This window comes from Eriocheir sinensis, unplaced genomic scaffold, assembly GCF_024679095.1.
Source record: "Eriocheir sinensis breed Jianghai 21 unplaced genomic scaffold, ASM2467909v1 Scaffold441, whole genome shotgun sequence".
NCBI classification, from domain to species: Eukaryota; Metazoa; Arthropoda; class Malacostraca; order Decapoda; family Varunidae; genus Eriocheir; species Eriocheir sinensis.
The window spans coordinates 265,724-287,627 of record NW_026111767.1 but is presented as its reverse complement, the minus strand read 5'-3'; the positions used below and the strand labels follow the sequence as shown (position 1 = coordinate 287,627).

The 21,904-nt window shown below is 45.5% G+C and overlaps 1 protein-coding gene across 1 annotated transcript in view; it reads left to right on the top strand.

Annotated features, from left to right (window-relative positions):
• LOC126992324 (ankyrin repeat and protein kinase domain-containing protein 1-like) overlaps positions 1-21,904 on the top strand; it is a 135,502-nt gene that overhangs the window by 38,630 nt on the left and 74,968 nt on the right. The window contains exons 2-3 of the mRNA XM_050850997.1: positions 2,680-3,095; positions 3,352-3,465. Of these exons, the coding sequence (XP_050706954.1) occupies positions 2,680-3,095; positions 3,352-3,465 (530 nt within the window). The remainder of the gene's footprint in view (positions 1-2,679; positions 3,096-3,351; positions 3,466-21,904) is intronic.

The following is a 21,904-nucleotide window of genomic DNA, read 5'->3' as shown; positions in this document are numbered from 1 at the left end:
AGACGTGATGCTATCCTTGTATAATTCCATGGTAAGACCGCACCTCGAGTATGCAGTGCAGTTCTGGTCTCCCAATTACAGAAAGGACATTGCTTTACTGGAAAGGATTCAACGACGCGCCACAAAGATGATTCCAACCTTCAGGGCTCAACCGTACGAGGAACGACTCAAGCGACTCAATCTCTTTACATTGGAGAAAAGACGCCTACGAGGGGACATGATTCAAGTCTTCAAGTATCTAAAAAAGTTCAATAACGTCGATTACTCCAAATTCTTTGAACTGCAAACCAACTCAAGAACTAGAAATAACGGTTTACCCATTCAGTCGAGTCGATGTAACACAGACATTGGAAGGAGTTTCTTTTCAAACCGAGTCATCCGCCACTGGAACAATCTTCCCTCAGAAGTAGTAAATGCGAATACCATCAACTCCTTCAAATATAGAATCGACCGTCATTTCGCTGCGTCAGGAGTAAACTGAATAACGAGGGGCTTCCATCTGCTCCTCAATATCGAGGTGCTTTCATCTGCTCACCAAGCCCCAAGTGGCGGTCGAGCAGATTAAATCACCCAAGCGGGCGACCTCGTAATGAGCCAATAGGCTTTCTGTTGCCTGCATTTCCATGTTTCCATGTTTCTCCTTCCTCTCACTCCTCTCCTTCTCCTTCCTCTCCCTCCCCTCCTTTTCTTTCCTCTCCCTCCCCTCCTTCTCCTTCCTCTCACTCCTCTCCTTCTCCTTCCTCTCCCTCCCCTCCTATTCCCTCCTCTCATTCCTCTCCTCCTTACTCTCCCTCCCCTCCTTCTCCTTCCTCTCCCTCCCCTCCTTCTCCTTCCTCTCCCTCCCCTCCTTCTCCTTCCTCTCCCTCCCCTCCTTCTCCTTCTCCTCCTCTCCTTCTCCTTCCTCTCCCTCCCTCCTTCTTCTTTCTTCCTCCCCCTTCTCCTTCCTCTCACTCCTCTCCTTCTCCTTCCTCTCCCTCCCCTCCTTCTCCTTCCTCTCACTCCTCTCCTTCTCCTTCCTCTCCCTCCTCTCCTTCTCCTTCCTCTCCCTCCTCTCCTTCTCTCCTCCCTCTCCTTCTCCTTCCCTCCCTCCTTCTCCTTCCTCTCTTCCTCCTTCTCCTTCCCTCCCTCCTTCTCCTTCCTCTCCCTCCTCCTCTCCTTCCTCTCCCTCCCCTCCTTCTCCTTCCACTCACTCCTCTCCTTCTCCTTCCTCTCCCTTTCCTTCTCCTTCCTCTCCCTCCCCTCCTTCTCCTTCCTCTATCTCCCCTCCTTCTCCTTCCTCTCCCTCCCCTCCTTCTCCTTTCTCTCCTTCCCCTCCTTCTCCTTATTCTCACTCCTCTCCTTCTCCTTCCTCTCCCTCCCCTCCTTCTCCTTCTCCCTCCCCTCCTTCCTCCTCCTTCTCCTTCCTCCTCCTCCTTCTCCTACCTCTCACTCCTCTCCTTCTCCTTCCTCTCCCTCCTTCTCCTTTCTCCCCCTCCCCTCCTTCTCTTACCTCTCCTTCCATTACTGCACTCTACGGGCATTGGAGCCAATCTGATCGCGTGGATTAGAGATTGGCTCACTGACAGAAAACAACGAGTACTACTCAACGGACAGCCTTCCGATTGGCTTCCAGTCACTAGTGGAGTGCCTCAAGGGTCAGTGCTGGGACCCATCCTCTTTATCATATATATCAATGACCTAGAATCAGGATTGAAATCCACAATATCAAAATTTGCAGATGACACCAAGGTGGGTGGAGAAGCCTTCACAAAGACCGACTGCGTAATCATTCAGAAAGACCTCAATCACGTTATCGGAAAAAAGGCAAATGTCATTTAATGTTGACAATGGCAAAGTCATGCACATTGGGTCCCAAAATAGTAACCACACATACATCATGAATGGGAGACCTCTGCAGGCGATGCAGGAGGACACTGATCTTGGAGTCACTATCAGCAGTGACCTGAAACACGCGAATCACTGTAAAAAAGCATACAACAAAGCCAACACTATGCTCGGGCTCACAGCGAGGACCTTCGAGTGTAAAGCATCAGACGTGATGCTAGCCTTGTATACTTCCATGGTAAGACTGCACCTCGATAATGCAGTACAGTTCTGGTCTCCTAATTACAGAAAGGACATTGCTTTACTGGAAAGGATTCAACGACGCGCCACAAAGATGATTCAAACCTTAAGGGCTCACCCGTACGAGGAACGACTCAAGCGACTCAATATCTTGACATTGGAGAAAAGACGCCTACGAGGGGATATGATTCAAGTCTTCAAGTATCTAAAAAAGTTCATTAACGTCGATTACTCCAAATTCTTTAAACTGCAAACCAACTCAAGAAATAGAAATAACGGCTTACCCATTCAGTCGAGTCGATGTAACACAGATATTGGAAGGAGATTCTTTTCAAACCTAGTCATACGCCACTGGAACAATATTCCCTCAGAAGTAGTAAATGCGAGTACCATCAACTCCTTCAAATATAGAATCGACAGTCATTTCGCTGCGTCGGGAGTAAATTGAATAACGAGGTGCTTTCATCTGCTCCTCAATATCGAGGTGCTTTCATCTGCTCCTCAGGCCCCAAGTGGCGGTCGAGCAGACTAAATCACCATAGCGGGCAACCTCGTAATGAGCCAATAGGCACTCTGTTGCCTGCATTTCCATGTTTCCATGTTTCCCCCACACAGGATGGACGGCCCTCCACTGGGCTGCAGTAGAAGGTGAAGCTGAGTGTGTGTCTACCCTCATTCCGGTCACGCCGCCCACCCCCGAGCTCCTGCAGGCCGCCGACGGACACACCCCGGTGCACCTCGCCAGCTTTAGTGGCCACGAGGTTGTGCTGAAGGCCCTGGAAAGGGCTGGCTGGCCTCTTTACGCAATGGACGGCGATGGCCTGACACCCCTGCACTGGGCTGTTAAGGCAGGGCGTCTGAACGTGGTCAGGTACCTGCTGGATAAGGACACGGCGCCCAGTACGGGGGCCGGTGATGACCTCACGCCGCTGGACTTGGCTAAGAGGCAGGGTAAAGACTTAGCAGCGAGGTGGCTGGCGAGGAGGAGCGGCGCGGTGCACGGGGACGCCGCCCACAGCCTGAATCCTGAGGTGAGTTTTGGCACGCTGTTAGCATCGCTATCGATCTGTCTGTCTCTCCAATATGCCTGTCGGTGTACCTCTCTCTCTCTCTCTCTCTCTCTCTCTCTCTCTCTCTCTCTCTCTCTCTCTCTCTCTCTCTCTCTCTCTCTCTCTCTCTCTCTCTCTCTCTCTCTCTCTCTCTCTCTCTCTCTCTCTCTCTCTCCACATGAAGAGCCTGGCTGCCAGTCTCAATTGGTGGTAAAGTCTGTGCCGCCTGTCGTTGCAGGTCACGTCCAGTGCCGGGGTGAACGCTGCAGCAGGTGACGACACGCTGCGGCCAGAGGACGTGAGGAAACTGCTTGGCTTCAGGGAATGGCTGATAGACCGCTTGAACAAGCAGGTAAGGAATGTTAACATAGCTACAATAGACAGCAAGATAAACAACATGATTACTGGTGATGATTGCAGTACTTATGATAATAATAATAATAATAATAATAATAATAATAATAATAATAATAATAATAATAATAATAATGCTAATAATAATGCTAATAATAATGCTAATAACAATAATAATAATAATAATAATAATAATAATAATAATAATAATAATAATAATAATAATAATAATAATAATAATAATAATAATAATGATAATAATTAAAATGAAAAATAACAAAAAAGCATCGACGTATATGATTGATATGATTGTTGATAGAAAAATAAAAGTAGAATAATTTTTAATATTATCATCAAAATCTACGCTATGCATGTTAATATTTGTATTGTTATTACTGCTAGTCATGATATGGTTATCCACATCGTCACAACCGTTGAGATTATTATTATTATTATTATTATTATTATTATTATTATTATTATTATTATTATTATTATTATTATTATTATTATTATTATTATTATTATTAGTAGTGTTTTCTTGTCATAGTTTTCATCAATATATTATTATTATTATCATTTTGATTATTATTATTTTTTATTATTATTATTATTATTATTATTATTATTATTATTATTATTATTATTATTATTATTATTATTATTATTATTATTATTATTATTATTATTATTATTATTGTTATTATTGTAAGGACATCTTCGACAAGTTGAGTGCAGGAGGAGGGAGGAAGCACGGGTGTGTTTAAGATGAGTTCATTCCCGACTAGTTTCGCTTTCGCTTCTTGAGAGGAACTGTGTAACGGGCTTGTCGGGGGGCGTTTAAAGGGTGTTGATTAAGACTTCAGCTTCCTTAAGGCGAATTATATTCGTAGCCTTTATGTACAAGAAGCGACGGAGCGAGAGCGACTGTCGTTGTGTGTCAGTCTGACTCTCGTGAAGGAGTGGCGAGTTACAGGTTGGAAAATAATTGTTACAATTGGTCACGTATGTCAAGGTGACCTCCACGCACCATCGGAGTGCGAAGTATACAAAACTGAGACGGTAAACACTGACGGACGACATTCCTATAAGGTGGCGTGATCTATCTGTCGTGGGTTTTTCCATTGACAATTGTATGCCTAATTCGTGGTGATATTAAATAATAATAATACATTGATATCCTACTATAACACTGCTCGGTCACCTACCAGTAATCGCGACCTCGCGATATACAAAAATCTAAATAGCAGCCTAGTTACCATGAACATACATAGTGGGAGTTTGTCAAGCAGACTGCCTATGATACAATTACATTAAAACACTGGCTATGTAAGAACAGATGTGGAGTTATAATATAAATAGTGAGAGGGAAACCACAACGTGTGTGACATGAAACATAAGAAACCTCTCAAAAGATAAATATATGGACACATGTATAAGAAGCTATCAACTGGCATAGTTACAGACAATGAAACGTTGATCTAGCTCCTAAAAAAAAAATACAGTAGTGAAACACAGTACAATGTTAAGTATAGGAGCAGCCAGGTTTGTCCCCTGACTTGTCTGAGAAAAGGAAAAACTACCTTGCCAGTGGCCTCCCTGCATCCAGTCGCCGTGTCTGCCCCACCAAATAATCGTGCAGGACAGAGTTCCTCCTAATAAGGCAGCACATGACGACGAGACTGACGAACATCAGAAACATTGGTACCAAAAATCCAGGGTACAGGTAGGGGAGATGCAAATAATCAGGCAGCGTTTCCTCCAGGGTTTCCGCAAACTCGGTTTTGTTTGCGAAAGACAATGAATTAAGGGAATTAGTCACATACGAGATGCTGGAGAAATTAATGTCATCGAGAGACCGTAGAGGAAACACTCGATGGGAAATATTGGCCGTGAAAACCAGACGGATCCGGGACGGGTACGTTGTTATGTTAGTGGAGCGGATACAGCATGCTTCCGCTATGGCATAGTGACCAGTAACCCGTTGATAAGTGGTACCCTCCGGGCAGATGACCGAAACATAGAATGACTGAGGGAAATAAAAATAATGCAGACCCTGAAAGTTCTTATGGAAAACAGGCGTTGGTGTTAGCTGCTTGTAAGGGCACAGGGAAAGAGCGTCAGACGCGTTCACGCGGGTGAGGGCGATCTCGCATACCCCTCCCCGAACTGGAAGGAAGGCAAAGAGAGACGCAGAGCAATAGAATCGCCCGAAGACCGTCTCCTTGCAATACTGCAAGAGTGAGTAGCTACCCGTTGAATACAGAGCGAAATCCTTCGCGAGTAGAACAAGAGACGGGGACGTGTCCAGGGTTAACACACTGTCCTTTGCTGAAAAAGGGAACGGGACAATTTCGTGTGCCTCAAACACGTCCGCCGTCTGAAATGGAACATGAATGATTATGGCATCAGGGGTGAGGCTGGACTCAATCAAGGGGTAAAAATATTGACTCATGTCCGGGGTGAATAAGGGCGTTAGGCTATAATTTTGATACCCGATCTGGACAGTCGTTCTCAAATCGTGTAGAGGGAACAAGGCAGGTGTGACTCTACCGTGCGCTGCATCAACCATGTTGCTAATAACCTGCTGATTTGCCCTTGCGACGGAGTTAATGACGTTTTCCAATACATGCAAGGCCTGATCTAGGAGAAGAAACTGATTCACCTGGTCGATCTGTTTGACAACTATGTTGATAACCTCTACCATCTTATTTGTCTGCTCTAGCAGTTCCTCAATGTTAGTATGCAATTGCGCAAGTTTTCTACAATTGGCGTTGATCACCCTGCTATTTCGAGCAGCAAAGGAAAGTACATGAGCGTAGTGGTCCCGCAAATCGTGAACGTCCTCGTCGGTTGCCGTACCGAAAAGGAACTTTGAGGCGGACCCTACGATGTTGAGCAACCCCCTCTTTACCCGAGAGTGAACTGAGTGAAAACTATAATCCATGTTTACCTCATTAACTTTTCCCCGTAAGAACAGAATCCTATCCTCCAGTAGTTGAAAAAGAGTCAGAGAGTTGGTACTAGAAGGTGCCTTTGATTCCCTAGTCTTGGTAGCCCGTATGGCGTCTGCCATGCCGAGTAGTTTTTCTGAGACTATCCTGATTGTGTCCGTGGTGTTGGTCAAGGAAGTATATGGATATTTTACGAGGAGCACATCTTCTATGAGGAAGACCTCTCCTATGTGTACCGCGAGGGCACCAGGCTTCAGGTGGATAGGTGTTGTTGCAAGCTGGGAGCCGAGGGACAACAAGATGGTCAGAAAACGCAACATCATGATCTGAAAGTGGTGGGAATGAAGTATTTAAACCCGTGGTCTCAGGTTATAGCTATGGGTGTTGGGATTATCTTGTTGAACATTTGACTCTGAGGGGGAAGTACCAATATCAAGGTCCAAAGGTGAGGGAATTACTTTCAGACGATCACTGTGAACTTCTAGACTGACTCCACTACTCGACTCGAGAACCTCGAACCGATTTCCCCTGACATTCCGAACAACTCGGTAAGGACCCACAAATTTAGCCCCCAGTTTCGAACTCCTTTGGGCTTGCTTAATCATGACTGTGTCACCCTCTTTGAAATTCACCGGGACGGCCTGTTTGTGTTGTTTTGACATCATTTCAACCTTCGTAGCTTTTAACGTACACCTAACTTCTGAGTGTATCTTGGAAAACATATGCATCTGCTGTTGCGCGTACCTATCAATGTTGTAGAGAGGTTGTTGTGGGATTGTTAGGAAGTCGTACGGAAGACGTTTCTCCACCCCATATAAGATGTAGTAGGGAGACTTCCCCGTAGAGTCGTTTACCGACGTATTTATGGAAGCGGCTATATGCGATAGCCAATCCTCCCAGTTATCGTGGAGATCGTTCACGATAGGCCTGAGGACCTGTAAGATTTTCCTATTAGCCCTCTCCGCCAACCCATTAGCAGCTGGGTGGTAAGCTGTGATGAAGGATTGCGTGATGTTAAACTGAGCGCATATTTCGCTCAATACTGAGTTCCTAAACTCGGTGCCATTGTCACTCAAAAGAATTCGAGGAGACGAATGTGGACACAACACGTGAGTCACGAGGGCATGGGCCACGCGTGTGGCTGTCTTGTCCTTGAGAGGCGCTAGAACTAGAAACCTAGAGAACTGGTCGACGCACGCCAATAAGTAGCGCGAGCCATGTTGGCTCTGGGGGAGCTGTAGTAAGTCTATATTAACAACATCCCATGGCGCCTCTGGTACTGGGTATTGCAACATAGGTGCTGGCCCTTTGACGGACCCCTTGTGCTTAGCACAAACGACGCAATGTGCGACATGTTTTTCTACATCAACCCGTAATGTGGGCCAGTAGAATTTTCGTCTGGTGACAGATAGCGTCTTGTCCCTTTCTGGGTGACCCGCAATGGGTGTGTTATGGACCAGCTTAAGCGTTACGGGGACGTATTTGTCTGGGATGACCAGTTGGTCTATAGGTACCGGTTTGGTTGGCCATGACCTACAAAGGAGGTTGTCCTCTGATAGGAAGAATTGTGAAAAGGGAACTGGCAATTCAGGAAGGTTTGATTCGTCTCCCTACTCGAGGGCGTAAATTAACCTCTTCCACACAGGGTGGTCTCGCTGAGCAGTGTGTAGCTCAGGTGAAGTGAAGTTGTGGATGACCTCTGGGGTGGTAATCGCGCCTATCGGAATATTCCGAGATAAGGCATCTGCGACCACATTTGTTTTCCCGGTGATGTATTTTATCTCCGGTTTGTATGCTTGAATCGTTAAGAACCATCTTGCCAGACGACCGTGTAGGTTTTTTCCCTTGAAAAGATCAGTTATGGCCGCGTGGTCCGTATACACCACAATTTTGTACCCCATCACTATGTCACGAAAATGCTTCAGAGCCCACACAATGGCAAGAGCCTCTAGGTGGGTAACAGAATAGTTCTTTTCCGGAGCTGTAAGTACTCGACTGGCGAACGCTATCACATGCTTTTTGCCGGACTTATCTGTTTGCATCAGCGCGGCTCCTACTCCACTAGCCGAAGCATTTGGTACAAAGCTGAAAGGGGTCCTTGAAATCCGGAAAGACAAGGACCGGAGCCTGTGTAAGCGCTTTCTTTAAATCCTCAAAACTCGTTTGTTGAGCTGGGAGCCACTGAAATGGTACGTCTTTCTGTAAAAGATGGGTTAGGGGACTCGCGCGTGCTGCGAAGTCCTTTATGAAAGGCCTGTAATAACCTGCGACACCCAAGAAAGACCCTATCTTGTCCGCAGACGTTGGCTGAGGGAAACTCGGCAATAGCCTTTATTTTGTCGTCCACTGTGTGGATGCCGAATTCGTCCACGACATGCCCCAAGAACTTGATCCGAGGCTTTAAAAATTCACATTTGGTGATTTTGAGGTTTAATCCGACCTCTTGAAGTCTGTGTAGGACTGCTTTTAGTGTTTCCATGTGGGCATGCACGTCTTTACTTGCTATGATGATGTCGTCTAAATACACATAGACAGAGTTGCCCAGCAAGTCACCAAAAATACTGTTCATTGTCCTTTGGAAGGTCAAGGGAGCTCCTGTGAGCCCGAACGGCATCCTCGTCCACTCATAGTGGCCATGAGGCGTGCTGAAAGCCGTTATTTCACGTGACTCGGGGGCCATGGGCAGTTGCCACTGACCAGATCAAGACTCGTAAAGACTTTATTTCCTCTACCGAGACACATCAGAAGATCTCTAAGAACGGGAAGCGGAAAATGATCATCCACGGTCGCGGTGTTCACGCCAGAAATCAATCACAGGACGATAAGAGCCGTCTTTCTTTGGAACCAGAAACAAGGGTGAATTCTACGGGGAATTCGATTCTTTGATGACACCTTGTTCTAACATTTCAGAGATAAGTTGTTGCACCACCTCCCTCTGACTGTGGGGGAGCTTGTACGCATTGATATATACAGGATTTGTATTGGGTTTTAACTTAATGTGGTGTTCAGCACACTGCGTAACTCCAAGCGGCTCGCCTGGTAGAGCAAGCGCCCCCCGATAATGTTCCAGAAGCTGGACTAAGGTTGGCTTAATTTCGGAATAGTGTGCAACTTTTAGGAATGCCTCTAAATTAGCTGTGTCTTGTTCGGGAGAAGCCTGACACGCCGAGGTTATGCCTGAGACTTGGGCTGAAGGGTATTCAGCTGGTTCCGGGGTGACATTTCTCCCATACACTAGACACTGGCATAATCGAACACCGTGTTTTAAGGATACAGGGGATCCAGACGTGTTTATTACCAATGCCTCTGCAAAACCTCCCTCCTTGACTGTCGCAAGAGTTACCTCCACCGTCACGCGGTGTATGTGAGGAACTCCGTCGATACACACATCACTGCCCGTCGGAGGGGCGTTAGGCAAACGGATTTTAACAAGTTTTACAGCACGATCCGGAACTATATGAGGACCTTCTACGACTGCCGTTACTGTCCGCCACAAGTCTGCAATGGTATCGTGTGGTTTGACCGTAAGAGGTGACACTTGGGCGGTGGCAGTCCCTGAGTCTGTGGTGGGCTGGTCATTTTCCCCCTCTGAGGGTGGGATTACAGGTGACAGAGGCGATGGATTTACCATCCCCTGCATGCGTCGGCCTTGATACACGATCGCGTTGTTTTCAGGGTTTATGGTTATGTGCAGGTCTTTCATGGCGTTTAATCCTAAGATCCCATCCACAGGTAAAGCAAACCTGCTAGAGACATAAAAGAAATCTCGAAAGGGACATACTTTTTCATGTAAGCTGACTGTTAGTGGTACTCGCCCAAGGATTCCCAAAGTGGTGCCCGTCACGCCTACCACATTCAGGTCGTTCTCTTGGAGCGGCCAAATTTCCCCACTCGCTTGTCGTGTCAGTGACCTGTAAGCGGAGTCGGATATGACATTGACTGTGGCACCTGTGTCAACCGCTAAGGTGAGTGAAATTTTTGCCCACCTTGCAAGGGCGGGCAATTATGCTTGTCCGTCCCAAGGCGGCAATGACGGAGTCAAGTTGCTCCCAATTAGTATTTTCCTTAAGGGACACTTGGATGTACGCCTCGGGGCTGTCACGAAGTCATGTCTTTTTATTCTGAGAAGAGGAGTGTGGTTTACTGTCCGCTGAGGACTTGTACTTCTGTTTCTCCTTGGCCTTTTGTATTGCAGAACAACTGTCTGAATCATGAAAACAATTCCCGTGGATATGGCAAAAGGCAGCCTTCCGCTGATGGTTTGGCCTAGGGTTCCTGTGTGATGAATGATGCCCGCCCCTGTAACCTCCTGACCTATCTGAGCCCCGTCTTGAATGTGTTGATTCCCTACGTTTCGCGAAACAAGAATGTTCAGAATGTCCTGATTGTTTGCAAAAACTACAGGTGGGGGGCTTTTTTTTAGACAGAGAGAAGAGGGGGAAGAATTAGAAGAGGGTGGGTGAGGAAGGTAAAGAGAGAAGTAAAGAAGGAGTAGGAGGGAGAAGAGAAGGCGGGAAGTCCAGCTATCTGGGGCATTTTATGACACTTTTAGGCTTACAGTCAGTTCATGAAGTTGGAGTTTGGTTGATACATTGTTTGGCACGTAGTCGACGTTATGTTCACAACAGGTTGTTACACGTTTGATTTCGGCAGAGTCATGATTGTGTTTACATTTGTGTTTTTGGGCGTAAAGTGTAGTTGTGGTGTTTACGTATAGCTCGCTAGCCGAGTGTGGATGCAGTGATTCGGGAGTTGCTTCCTTGGGGTAGTTCAGATTCAGTGGAGTAGCGGTGCAGGCATGGAGTTTATTGCTGCAAGGCTGCTTGGGAGGTCTCTGTGGTAGTAGGTTAGACCGGGGCAAGTCGGCACACTTTTTACATTTTCGCTGATGGAAGCAAAACAATAGAGGATTTTGTTAATTTGATAGTTTCAGTCAAAACTACAAACATTCCTCTTACATTCCATGCAATAAAAACAATGTTTTCTCTCCAAACAAAGGTACAGCATTCTTTAGAAAAAAAATAATTAACATGTACCAACTTACCCCGCATACGGGGTAAGTTGGCACACACTATGGGGTAAGTTGGCACATCATATATTAAAAGCAAATTAGAAGCGTACGACCGTAAATTTATATACAGATTATCTGTACTGCGTAATTTAAAGACCATTCTGTCCCAAAGTAACACAAAACATACATTTTCAGTCAAGAAAATACCGATACCAAAGCATCATAACAAAAGACTGACCATTTATCATTTTAAAGTGCAAATAAATCATTAATTGTAGCCTATTTGCTTATCAATCTATCTGTCAAAAGCAGCCTCGCACTGTAGGCTATGTGAGTGTGTACATGCCGCAACCAGTTCATGTATAGCATAATGTGAGGCAAGTTGACACTGAGCCAACGTGCCCCGTTTTCATTGAGCCAACTTGCCCCATTCAAGAAATTAGTCATGAACAACGATTTTAGTATATACTGAGAAACCTAGTGTGATCGGTATTGAGGGTAGACAGACCTTAATACCCTAAGTTAGAATATGGCTGAATTGAAAAGTACCCCCCAATAAACAGAGACATGTTATAGCAAATAATATAATCAAAAGAAAACTTACTTTCCAGCATCAAAATCAAACTTTGCCCCACAGCAGCCAACTCCTGCGACCCCTCAGGATGGCAGTTTGTTAGTAACTGGGGATCACTGTGGCGATCACTTGGTGTGCGTATCGCTGCCGTCGAGCAGTAAATAGTGAAATTATTTCAAGTGTGCCAACTTACCAACCCCTGTAGCAAACTTGCCCCGGTCTCCCCTACCTGAGTATGTTGTTCGCGTTGTCAGTGAGGGTGTTAAAGTGGTGTATGCTGAGTTGAGTGTTACTGAATGTGTGTGTGGGAAAGGGAGGGTAATCAAGGATAGGCAGGAAAAGTGTTTTTACAAGGTGGGTTTTTATGTTTGTGCATGGGCATCAGCTTAAATCTGTATAGTTTTGACGTACTGGCAAACTGGACTCTATTCCGGACATGTTTATAGTAACCATTTGTGGAGATGTGGAGACCCAGGATTTTGCCCGTTTGTTGCGTGTGGTGTGTGTCATTTGCAGTAATCAGTTGTTCATTGGTATAGGGAGCCGAGTCTCATGACAGTGAATTTGTTGGTGTTGGTTTGTATTCGCCATCTCGACTCATAGAAGTTAAGGGAGTCACTCTCCCGGGATGTTGAGAGTTGAGCCATCTGAATTGACCTCCCTGGATAGCCGACGATTTGAGTGACATCGTCGGCGTATGAGATGATGGTGCCTCTGAGTGGGGGAGGGGTATCTATGGTGTAGAGTGAATAGCGTCGGGGAGAGCACACTGCCCTGAGGGACACCGCAGCTCAGGTCAAAGCTGTCGCCGAGGTAGTTTCCAAGTCTCATTCTCGCCGACCTATCATCTAGAAAGTCGCATAAGAGCTTTTCTGGCATGATAGGATGTCTGAGGTGTAAGATTTTGTACTTCATCCCAAGGTGCCAGACTTTGTCGAAGGCCTTGGTGATGTGTCTCAGGACGAGATGGCATTGTCCCCCGTTAGCTTTTTGCTAGGCGACAGTCTTGGTCACGAGAGCGAGGGCGTGCGTGGTTCCCCTGCCTGGGCGGAACCCAAACTGTAAGTCGTTGTGGATGTCGGAGTCTTCAAGGAATGTCCTGAGTCGGTGGTCAAGAATTCTCTCAAATATCTTCCCCGGCACTTCAAAGGGGGATATTGGCCTGTAGTTAGCGGGGTAGTGAGGGTTTTTACGAACTTTTGGTATCAGTTTCAACGTGGCCTTCTTGAACTTGTCGGGAAGTAGCTTGCTGAAAGGGCGGCTTTGAGAGTCTTTGTTTAAGTATGCAATGGCTTCAAGGGGAAGGTGTTTTATGATGGTTTTATTTATACCACTTTGTCCTGGTCATGTCTTTTTCATGCCTTTGATTATGGAAAGGATGTGTTCGGATGTAGTTTCAAAAGTGAGGAACTTGTCAGAATTTAGGGCCGGTCTTACAGTCCTTTCGGGAGCGGTAAAACGAAAACGCGCACTAGGTTCGTTGTCTGGCGTACGAGAGCAAGGCTAGCAAGGGTAGGCGGTGGCCGAAGTGATAGCGTACTGGACCCACATTCGCCGCGTGATGGACGACGCGGGTTCGAATCCTTACGCTACCACTCGGATTTTTCAGTCACCGCCGAGTGGCTTAAAACTACCCACATGCTGTCCTGAAGACCACCCATCAACCTGGACTCTAGAGGAAGCCGTCCAAGCGAATCAAGAACGAGTTCCGGGGGGCAGCATGAGCCAATGCAAGATGGCGCCACTATAAAAACACTCGCCTGCGCCAGAACGGGCTGGGCCGACCATCAGGCCCCACCTGGAAGAAGCCTTGGGCCGACCATCAGGCCCCACCGGGAAGTTGCCTACCAGCGCAATAGGCAACAACGTAAAAAAAAAAAAAAAAAAAAAAAAAAGGCGCCCGTCTTACAATCAAAGATTTACGCTCCCCAACGAGACCCGCACCGAACCTAAATCGTCGGCAGTGTTGGTATAACTTGTCGGCCGAGGTTGGCAAGCATGAGTGTTAAAACGTAAACAAAGTCACGTGATTTATCGGCGCGTACCATGAACTGTGCAGCGGCCACAGTTGTTTTTCTCGAGATAAATCATGTTTTCAGGATTACCTTGTCTCCAGGTAGAGTTGTGGGCATACCTCAAAGCTTGAGTCTGTGATGGGTAATAATAATAATAATGACAGGGCCAGTGTGACATTTCTGCTACCCACAGTTTATCTTCCCAAAGTTTTTCTAGATACCCATTAGTTAGTCAGCCCAAAAGGGTGCACGAATAGCTGGGTGAGCTGCGTGTCGACTGATCAAGCTGAGATTCATACACGGACACACGGATGTGCTGCTGAACCTGCTAACCAATGCATCAGTGTTTCTTTAATAATGTACTGGCCATTTTTGACGTGCCACCCTCCCAGCTGTTCACTCTCCTTTTCAGTGTGATAAAAAAGGGGGAATACTGGATAAAACGCCCTAGGAAGACTATTTACAAAGTCTTTGGTAAATAGTTTAGCTCTGCCACTTCAAAATACTCTTCCAAGCTGTGGGCAAAGGGCAAAAATAAATGCTCTTTAACCATATTATGAAGGTTTACATTATAAGTATTGACTAACCTAAGCAGCCGTAACATAACCAAATCTAACCACTGCAGCCACCGCCCAGACTGTCCAGTGCACTGACAGTGCTGGCAGGGGTATGTTGGGTTTGCTTAGATTAGTTAGTTTTCGTTATTACTTTATACTTTATACTCCTCCGTGGTCTAGTGGTCAGCGTGCCTGTCTTCTACTCCGCGCGCCCGGGTTTGAATCCCAGCCCGGGCAGTCGGTGTGCAGCTCACCCAGCTGTTCATCCTCCCTCTCTGGCTGGTAGATAAATGGGTACCTGGGGAAACCTGGGGAAGGTAAACTGTGGCAACCCGGATGTCACACTGGCCCTGTGTCCCGCGGTAATGGGCTCCCTCCCACCACAGGCTCAGGGGCTAATGCTACGGAGATGAGCACCGAGACCACGCGCTGCTACAGCGTATGCCCCCAACTTTACCTTACCTTTATTACTTCATTTGAACTACTTGTTTGTATATTTTCTTCAAATTATAATGGTTTTGAGTATTATTAATCTGAAAATAGTAAGAAAAAAAGTAGTGGGAATTGTTTCTTCACTCAAAGAAATGGATATTTTGGAAAACCTGGGGAAGGAAACTGATAACTCCTGTCACACTAGCCATGTCCCAGAGTAAGTAGTTCTTGCCAACAACCAGCTCTAGGGCCAATAAGATGGAGATGAGCAATGAGGCCACATGCAGCTCTAGCATATGCCCCCAACTCTACCTTTATTTATTTAGCATGGGGCAGAGCAAAGGAATTTATCGTTATTTCATATTACTATTTTATTGATAATATAGTTCTAGTTAGCCTTAGTACGTGCGATGAAAAAGGATTACACAGTCTAATCATTTATCTTTCTATGTTAAAAATACAAGTAAACGTATTACCATATAAAGATTTTCTTACAGCAAAAGGTCTTTTATGATATCTGTAGCTTGACTTCTTTTTGGTGCTATGAATGGACACAGTCACCACAGGACAGACGCAGGGCTTTGTCCTGGAGCACAAATAGTGGATGATCCTGTCACCATTCTCCCTCCATTCTATCTGGCCTGTACGGTACTCTTTTCTTCTCTTCTGTAGCACACGTTCCATTGCTTTGGGCTGTTAAGCCTTAGTATTTGAAGATTTTCACCTTTGCCAACTGCACTCATTGAAACCTCACTGTACCATTATTTACATCTCCAGAGGCTCACTCACATGTACTCAGTCTTGCTCCTGGTGATTTTCATCCCTCTTCTACAGTGCATACCTCTACCTCTCTATGTCATTTTCAGTTTCTTCCCTGCCTTCACTACATACCACTGTGTCATCCACAAATACCATGGTCCACGGAGACTGCTGCCTGACCTCATCCGTCAGCCTGTACATCACTACTGAGAATGAGCGGACTGATCCTAGGTGTAGTCTAACTCCATAACTCCTGCCATACCAGCAACATCATAAACTTTTTCGGACACATGATGTGCTTCCTCTGATAGAGAAATTATATGTAGAAAGGGTATCAGGTATATCAGTTGACATCTCCAATAGCCCTGCTACCTGATGACGACAATTTATATATATATGCAGTCAGCTATGGTGAAGAGGAAATTGCTTGTGACCAGGTATTTCACTGTGACGAGAATCTTAAGATTCAGAAGAATTCCACATCCTGTGGGAGATACATATGTATATGTATATAATGTATTAATATAAAAAAAAATGCTGTCTTGCTGAAATTAGGATAAAAATAAATAAATGCTGGGTGTGCAGAAAACAAGAGAACTGAGAAAGAGACAAGCTGGAAAATTTAAACAGAAGTACAATATAACAGTGACTGAGGGACAGAGTGATGAATGGAAGAACAAATTTTAATGCTATTGCAGTTATAGCGTTTGCCCCCAACTTTAACTTTTTAAAACTGATAGGAAGGGGGCCAAGCCGAACCTAACCTACACAATCCTACATGACTTACCAGAAGATTTTGGCCTGACCTGAGTGGTCTATTTCACAGGCACTGACTTCATGTTTTTGGTAAACTATGATGCTTTATCGTATGGAAATAATTATCGCACCAGAAAACAACGACGAGAACAAGGGAGCGAAATATTTACAGAATAACAACACAGCTATTTCAAGAAAATACATATATTAAAAAAATCTCCTTAACTGCCATTCTCATAAATTACTCAAAAATGAATACTGTAGTCAGTATTTTAAATAAGTGAGAAAAATCATCTTACTGCTGTGAATACATGCTGTGAAGTAGCTGTCAGGGCAAATGACACTATCTTAAAGCTGCAGCTCAACATTAGGATAATAACCCATCACTGCTCAGGATAATATTAAGCTATTGCTGCTACAATAAACTATGGTGACTTAATAGACTATAAATTATATATGATTCCACAGAACTAAGCAAACCTAATAATTAGTAACCTAATACTCTTTAACTAATAATCTATTAGAGCTAAATTAGTTACGGTACCTTTCATTGTAACACAGTAGCTTATCACCGCTTATCTAGTTATTCATAACACAAACAGTCGTACTGATAAGAACATAAAAATATATCAGAAGTATCAGAACGGTTCGTATTAGCTTAGGCCGGGCGGTAGCCCGCGAACCAAACCCAGTGTTAGTGCCTGATTTTAGAAGAGCAAATTACGAGGGGCTTCGAAGACATCTTGAAGGGATAAACTGGGATAATTTAGGGATTCATGAGGGCCATAACTGTGGGTTGGAGAGACAGGAGAACCAGGTAGAGATGTCTTACAATAATTTAGTTAGAGTAACAGTAGAGGGGCAAGGACAGCATATACCACAGCGAACACATAGAAAAGAAAACAATAACCCTAAGTGGATGACTCGTGGACTAAAACACGAGATAGGATTAAAGAAGGGAATTAATCAGAAAATAAAGAATGGTGAAACACATATCAGGGGCCGGTACGTCGAACTATCTAGATTAGTTAAGAAAAACACCAGGATAGCAAAAAGGAACTATGAGATCAAAGTCGCAAATGAGGCGAAAAGTAATCCTAAGGGCTTCTTTCAGATGTATAAAACAAAAACACTGGAGAAAATTGGACCGCTGAAAACAAACCCAGGGGAGCTAGTAGAAAATTACGAAAATATGAGCACATTGCTGAACGACTACTTCCTTTCAGTTTTCACGCAAGAGGATCGAACGTCTATTCCGGAAAGGGTTCAGGTGTACGAGAGCGGTGATGGCGATAAATTGAGGGATATAATCATTACCAGGCAAGTAGTTCAGGATGAGATAGATAAGCTTAAGAAGAAGAAGTTGCCAGGTATTAAAGGAATTTAGTGATGTGCTCAGTGACCCACTAACCGACATCTTCAAGATGTCGGTAATTACTGGTTATGTGCCCAGCCTATGGAAAGTAGCTAATGTGACGCCGATTTTCAAAAAGGGGGACAGGTCACCTGCTTCAAACTATCGCCCAATTAGCTTAACATCGGTTATAGGCAAGATGCCGGAGTCCATAAGAGCCAGTAACATTCGGAAGCAAACAGAGAAACATAGCTTAATTCACGACTCGCAGCATGGGTTCACGAAAGGTAGGTCATGCCTCACCAATCTCTTGTGCTTCTACGGTAAAGTATTTGAGGTGGTAGACAGAGATGAAAATTATGATGTAATATATCTTGATTTTAGTTAAGCGTTTGACAAAGTTCCTCACCAGCGACTGTTGCTTAAATTACAGGCTCACGGAGTAGAGGGTTAAGTTTTGAACTGGGTCATGGCGTGGCTTAGCAATAGGAAGCAAAGAGTGCAAAAGATCTGACTGGGGATGTGTTATGAGTGGGGTCCCACAAAGTTCGGTATTAGGTCTACTTTTGTTTATTATTTATATCAATGACTTAGATACAGGAATTAGTAGTTATGTCAGTAAATTTGCAGATGATACCAAGATCGGTAGAGTAATTGAGTCGGATGAGGACGCTAGTATTCTCCAGGATGAAGTAAACAGACTGTATGACTGGGCGGATAAATGTCAAATGGGGTTCAATGTAGGGAAGTGCAGTATTATGAGTGTAGGTAGGAACAATCCCTCCCATAACTATTGCTTAAATGACACTCTCATAAGCAGGTCTGGGTGCGAGAGAGATTTAGGTGTTTTAGTGAGCTCTGATCTCCGTCCAAGGGCACAATGCTTTCAAACTAGAAATCGAGCAAATAGGGTACTGGGATTTATTTCAAGGAGCGTAAGCAACAGAAGCGCCGAAGTCTTCCTCAAACTATATTTAGCATTAGTTAAACCTCATCTTGACTACGCGGTTCAGTTCTGGTCACCTTACTATAGAATGGATATCAAAATGTTAGAATCGGTGCAGAGGAGGATGACTAAGATGATTCAGGGGTTGAGAAACTTGCCGTACGAGGAAAGACTCAAACACTTAAACTTGCATTCTCTAGAAAGGCGAAGGGTGCGTGGAGACATGGTCGAGGTTTATAAATGTATGAAGGGCTTTAATAAGGGAGACATTCATAAGGCTTTGTTGGAAAGAGAACCGGGTAGGACATGAAGTAATGGATTTAAACTGGATAAATTCAGATTCAACAGGGACATAGGCAAAAAATTGTTTTACTAACAGGGTGGTGGATGAGTGGAATAGGCTTAGCAGTCACGTGGTGAGTGCCAATACAATTCTCACTTACAAAAATAGATTAGATAAAGTCATGGACAGCGATGTTCGGTGGGGATAGATACACGGGAGCTTAGGGTCAAAGGAGCTGCCTCGTACAGGCCTACCGGCCTCCTGCAGACTCCTGTGTTCTTATGTTCTTATGTCTTCATGTAACACCCGTGATGGGTGTAATTCTATAGTTCTGTGTTTTTTCTCCCCCCCCTGCCTGGGACCAGCTATTATGAATAGTTCAGTTATAACCTGGATGCTTTTTGGGTGGCTGTCTTAAATATTCTTAATATTTCATACAATAATTTATGTTGACTGAGTGCTACTAAACCCACAGGTATATGCAATGGTTTGTTCAGCCTGTCAGCATACCCACATGAGCCACGAAGACAACTACACACAACTTTTTCAAAAAGAAATGTCGATAGATAATAAAACACTAAATATACTTGCCGAAAATATCCATTGCGTTGGCTGAGACGACAGACTCTGTTGTGCTGGCGGTGTACGATACGCTGCCCAATAAAACGCTTGTTCAACAAACATAAAGGTGTTTTAAATAATTATCTGCCTTATATATGCTTTCTGCATGCTAGGTATGTCATATTATTGCAGATTTACTCATTTACTTTGAATTTATTGGGTACAAATCTCGTTTTCGTCACCTCAACCGCTCCACAAAATCTCCTTACCAAAACGGCGATTTTTCTTTCGCGAGCGACCGAAAAGCAGCCGTCGAGAGCGACTGTAAGACCCGATCGCGCGCGGAAGGCTTTCGTTCGCTGGCCAGCGAACGAAAACGGGTGGCTGTAAGACCGGCCCTGCTGGGGTCTGCATTGACGTGAGGGGAAAGTCTATGGAGGTTATTGGCGAGAAAGTCGCGTACTTCAGTCTCTGTCTCTTCGTCGTCCCAGTCTTCGTCCGCGTCACTGAAAACGTCTTCGCAGTGATTTCTGTGTAGCGTCTCCTTCTCGTTGTTGTCGTACACTTTGTCGCGTGTGGGGGAGAAGAGGTTGTGGGGTTCGTCGTGTCGGTTCCCATGAGTTGTTTTGTCTTACGCCAGAAGGTGGCTGGGTCATGGTATAGTGAGGCTGTCTCCGCAATGACCTCGCCCCAGTGGGCGCGGCTCTCGCTCTGCAAGTGTTGTTGTAGCGTGAGTTGGAGCTGTTTGTGGCGTTTATAGAGAGGATAAGTCCAGCCGTTGGTGTTGGCCTCATGCTGTATGGCTTTGTGTTGTGCTATTAGGGTGCGTGTCGTGTGACTCAAGTGAGAGTGTGTTAGAGTTTTGTGGCGTGTTGTTGGAATGTTGTTTCTAACTGCGGTCACAACTGTGTTGTACCATTCTTGAAGATACGTGTCGATGAAGTCAATCGAAGCTGCGGGTTGACGGGAGAGTCCCTGAGTTTTTCAGCGATTTCTGTGTGAAATTGATCCCAGTTGGCCTGGTTGAAGTTGGGTCTGGGGCGTGTGGGGATGTGGATGGGAGTAGAAGAGATGGTAAGGATGACAGGGATGTGGTCGCTCATGCTCATGGGGTCTTGAGTAATGGTGATATTGTGATAAGTGTTGTTGTTTGTGAGGATGATATCCGGTGTTGTTGCTGTGTTGCGAGCTATGTATATGGGGAAGTGTGGGCCTATGTGTGAATGGTTCGTTGATTAATCAGGTGTTGTATTTGTATTCCTTTGGTGTTGGTATGCGTGTAGCCTAGTGTCGGGTGGTTGGCGTTGGGATCGGCTACCATGTACACAGGGATCTGTCTCCTGAAGATACAGGTGAAATCTTGAATTGGAATGAGGTTCCTGGAGGGGGGCTGGTAGAAGGTGGACCTTGCCCGTGAGAGTGGTGATCTCCACAGCGAGAGCGTTAGAAATGAAGTCATCTAGATGGTGATCGCAGTGCCGTCTGTGTGAGAGTTTGAATAGTTTTTCCTGTGTACGGAGAAGCCCTGAATCTTTAGAATTTAGACTGTCGCCATCGGGAACGCCGTGGCCAATTAGAAGGATGATATGAGGATCCAGGTCCCTATAGACATTGATCAGGTCGAATTTGTGTCTGTTCCAATTGAGGACGTTATGCTGTATGACTCTTATATGTTCCATTTTTGTCTGTTGTTACGGGTGTTGTGTGCTTTGTTTATTTTGTGGGGCACAGGGTCCGTGCGGCGGGAGGAAGGAGGGGGAGAGGGAAGGGGAGAGGGAGAGGAATTAACTACTTGCTCTGAGTGAGAAGGGGTTAGAGAGGTGAATGTGGCATCGCGTCTGCGGTGCTCAATGTTGGATACTTGGGGTGCAGGGGAGACAAGGTGAGTGGAGGAGGGGGAGGGGCTGGTGGACTGAGATGTGGGTGTGGCGTCACTGGCTGGGGAGGCAGGAGCAGAGGGAGTAGAGGCCAGGGTGGTTGGTTGCTCTGCGTCGGAAACCGAGGCTTCATCTCGCAACACTTGCTCTTCTCTGGCTGAGGCTGCGCTCACAGGGGAGAGGGGCTGAGGCGTGGTAGTGATGGAGGTAGAGGCAGGTGCTGGCAGAAGAATGGATGGGAGGAGTTGGGAGGGGTCAGGAACCTCCGGGATCTTTATGGCAGGGAGCTTATTGGCAGTGAGGACCTTGTTGAGTTCAGTCTCGAAGCTCCCTGGGTTAATGCTGTTTTGGAAGTGTG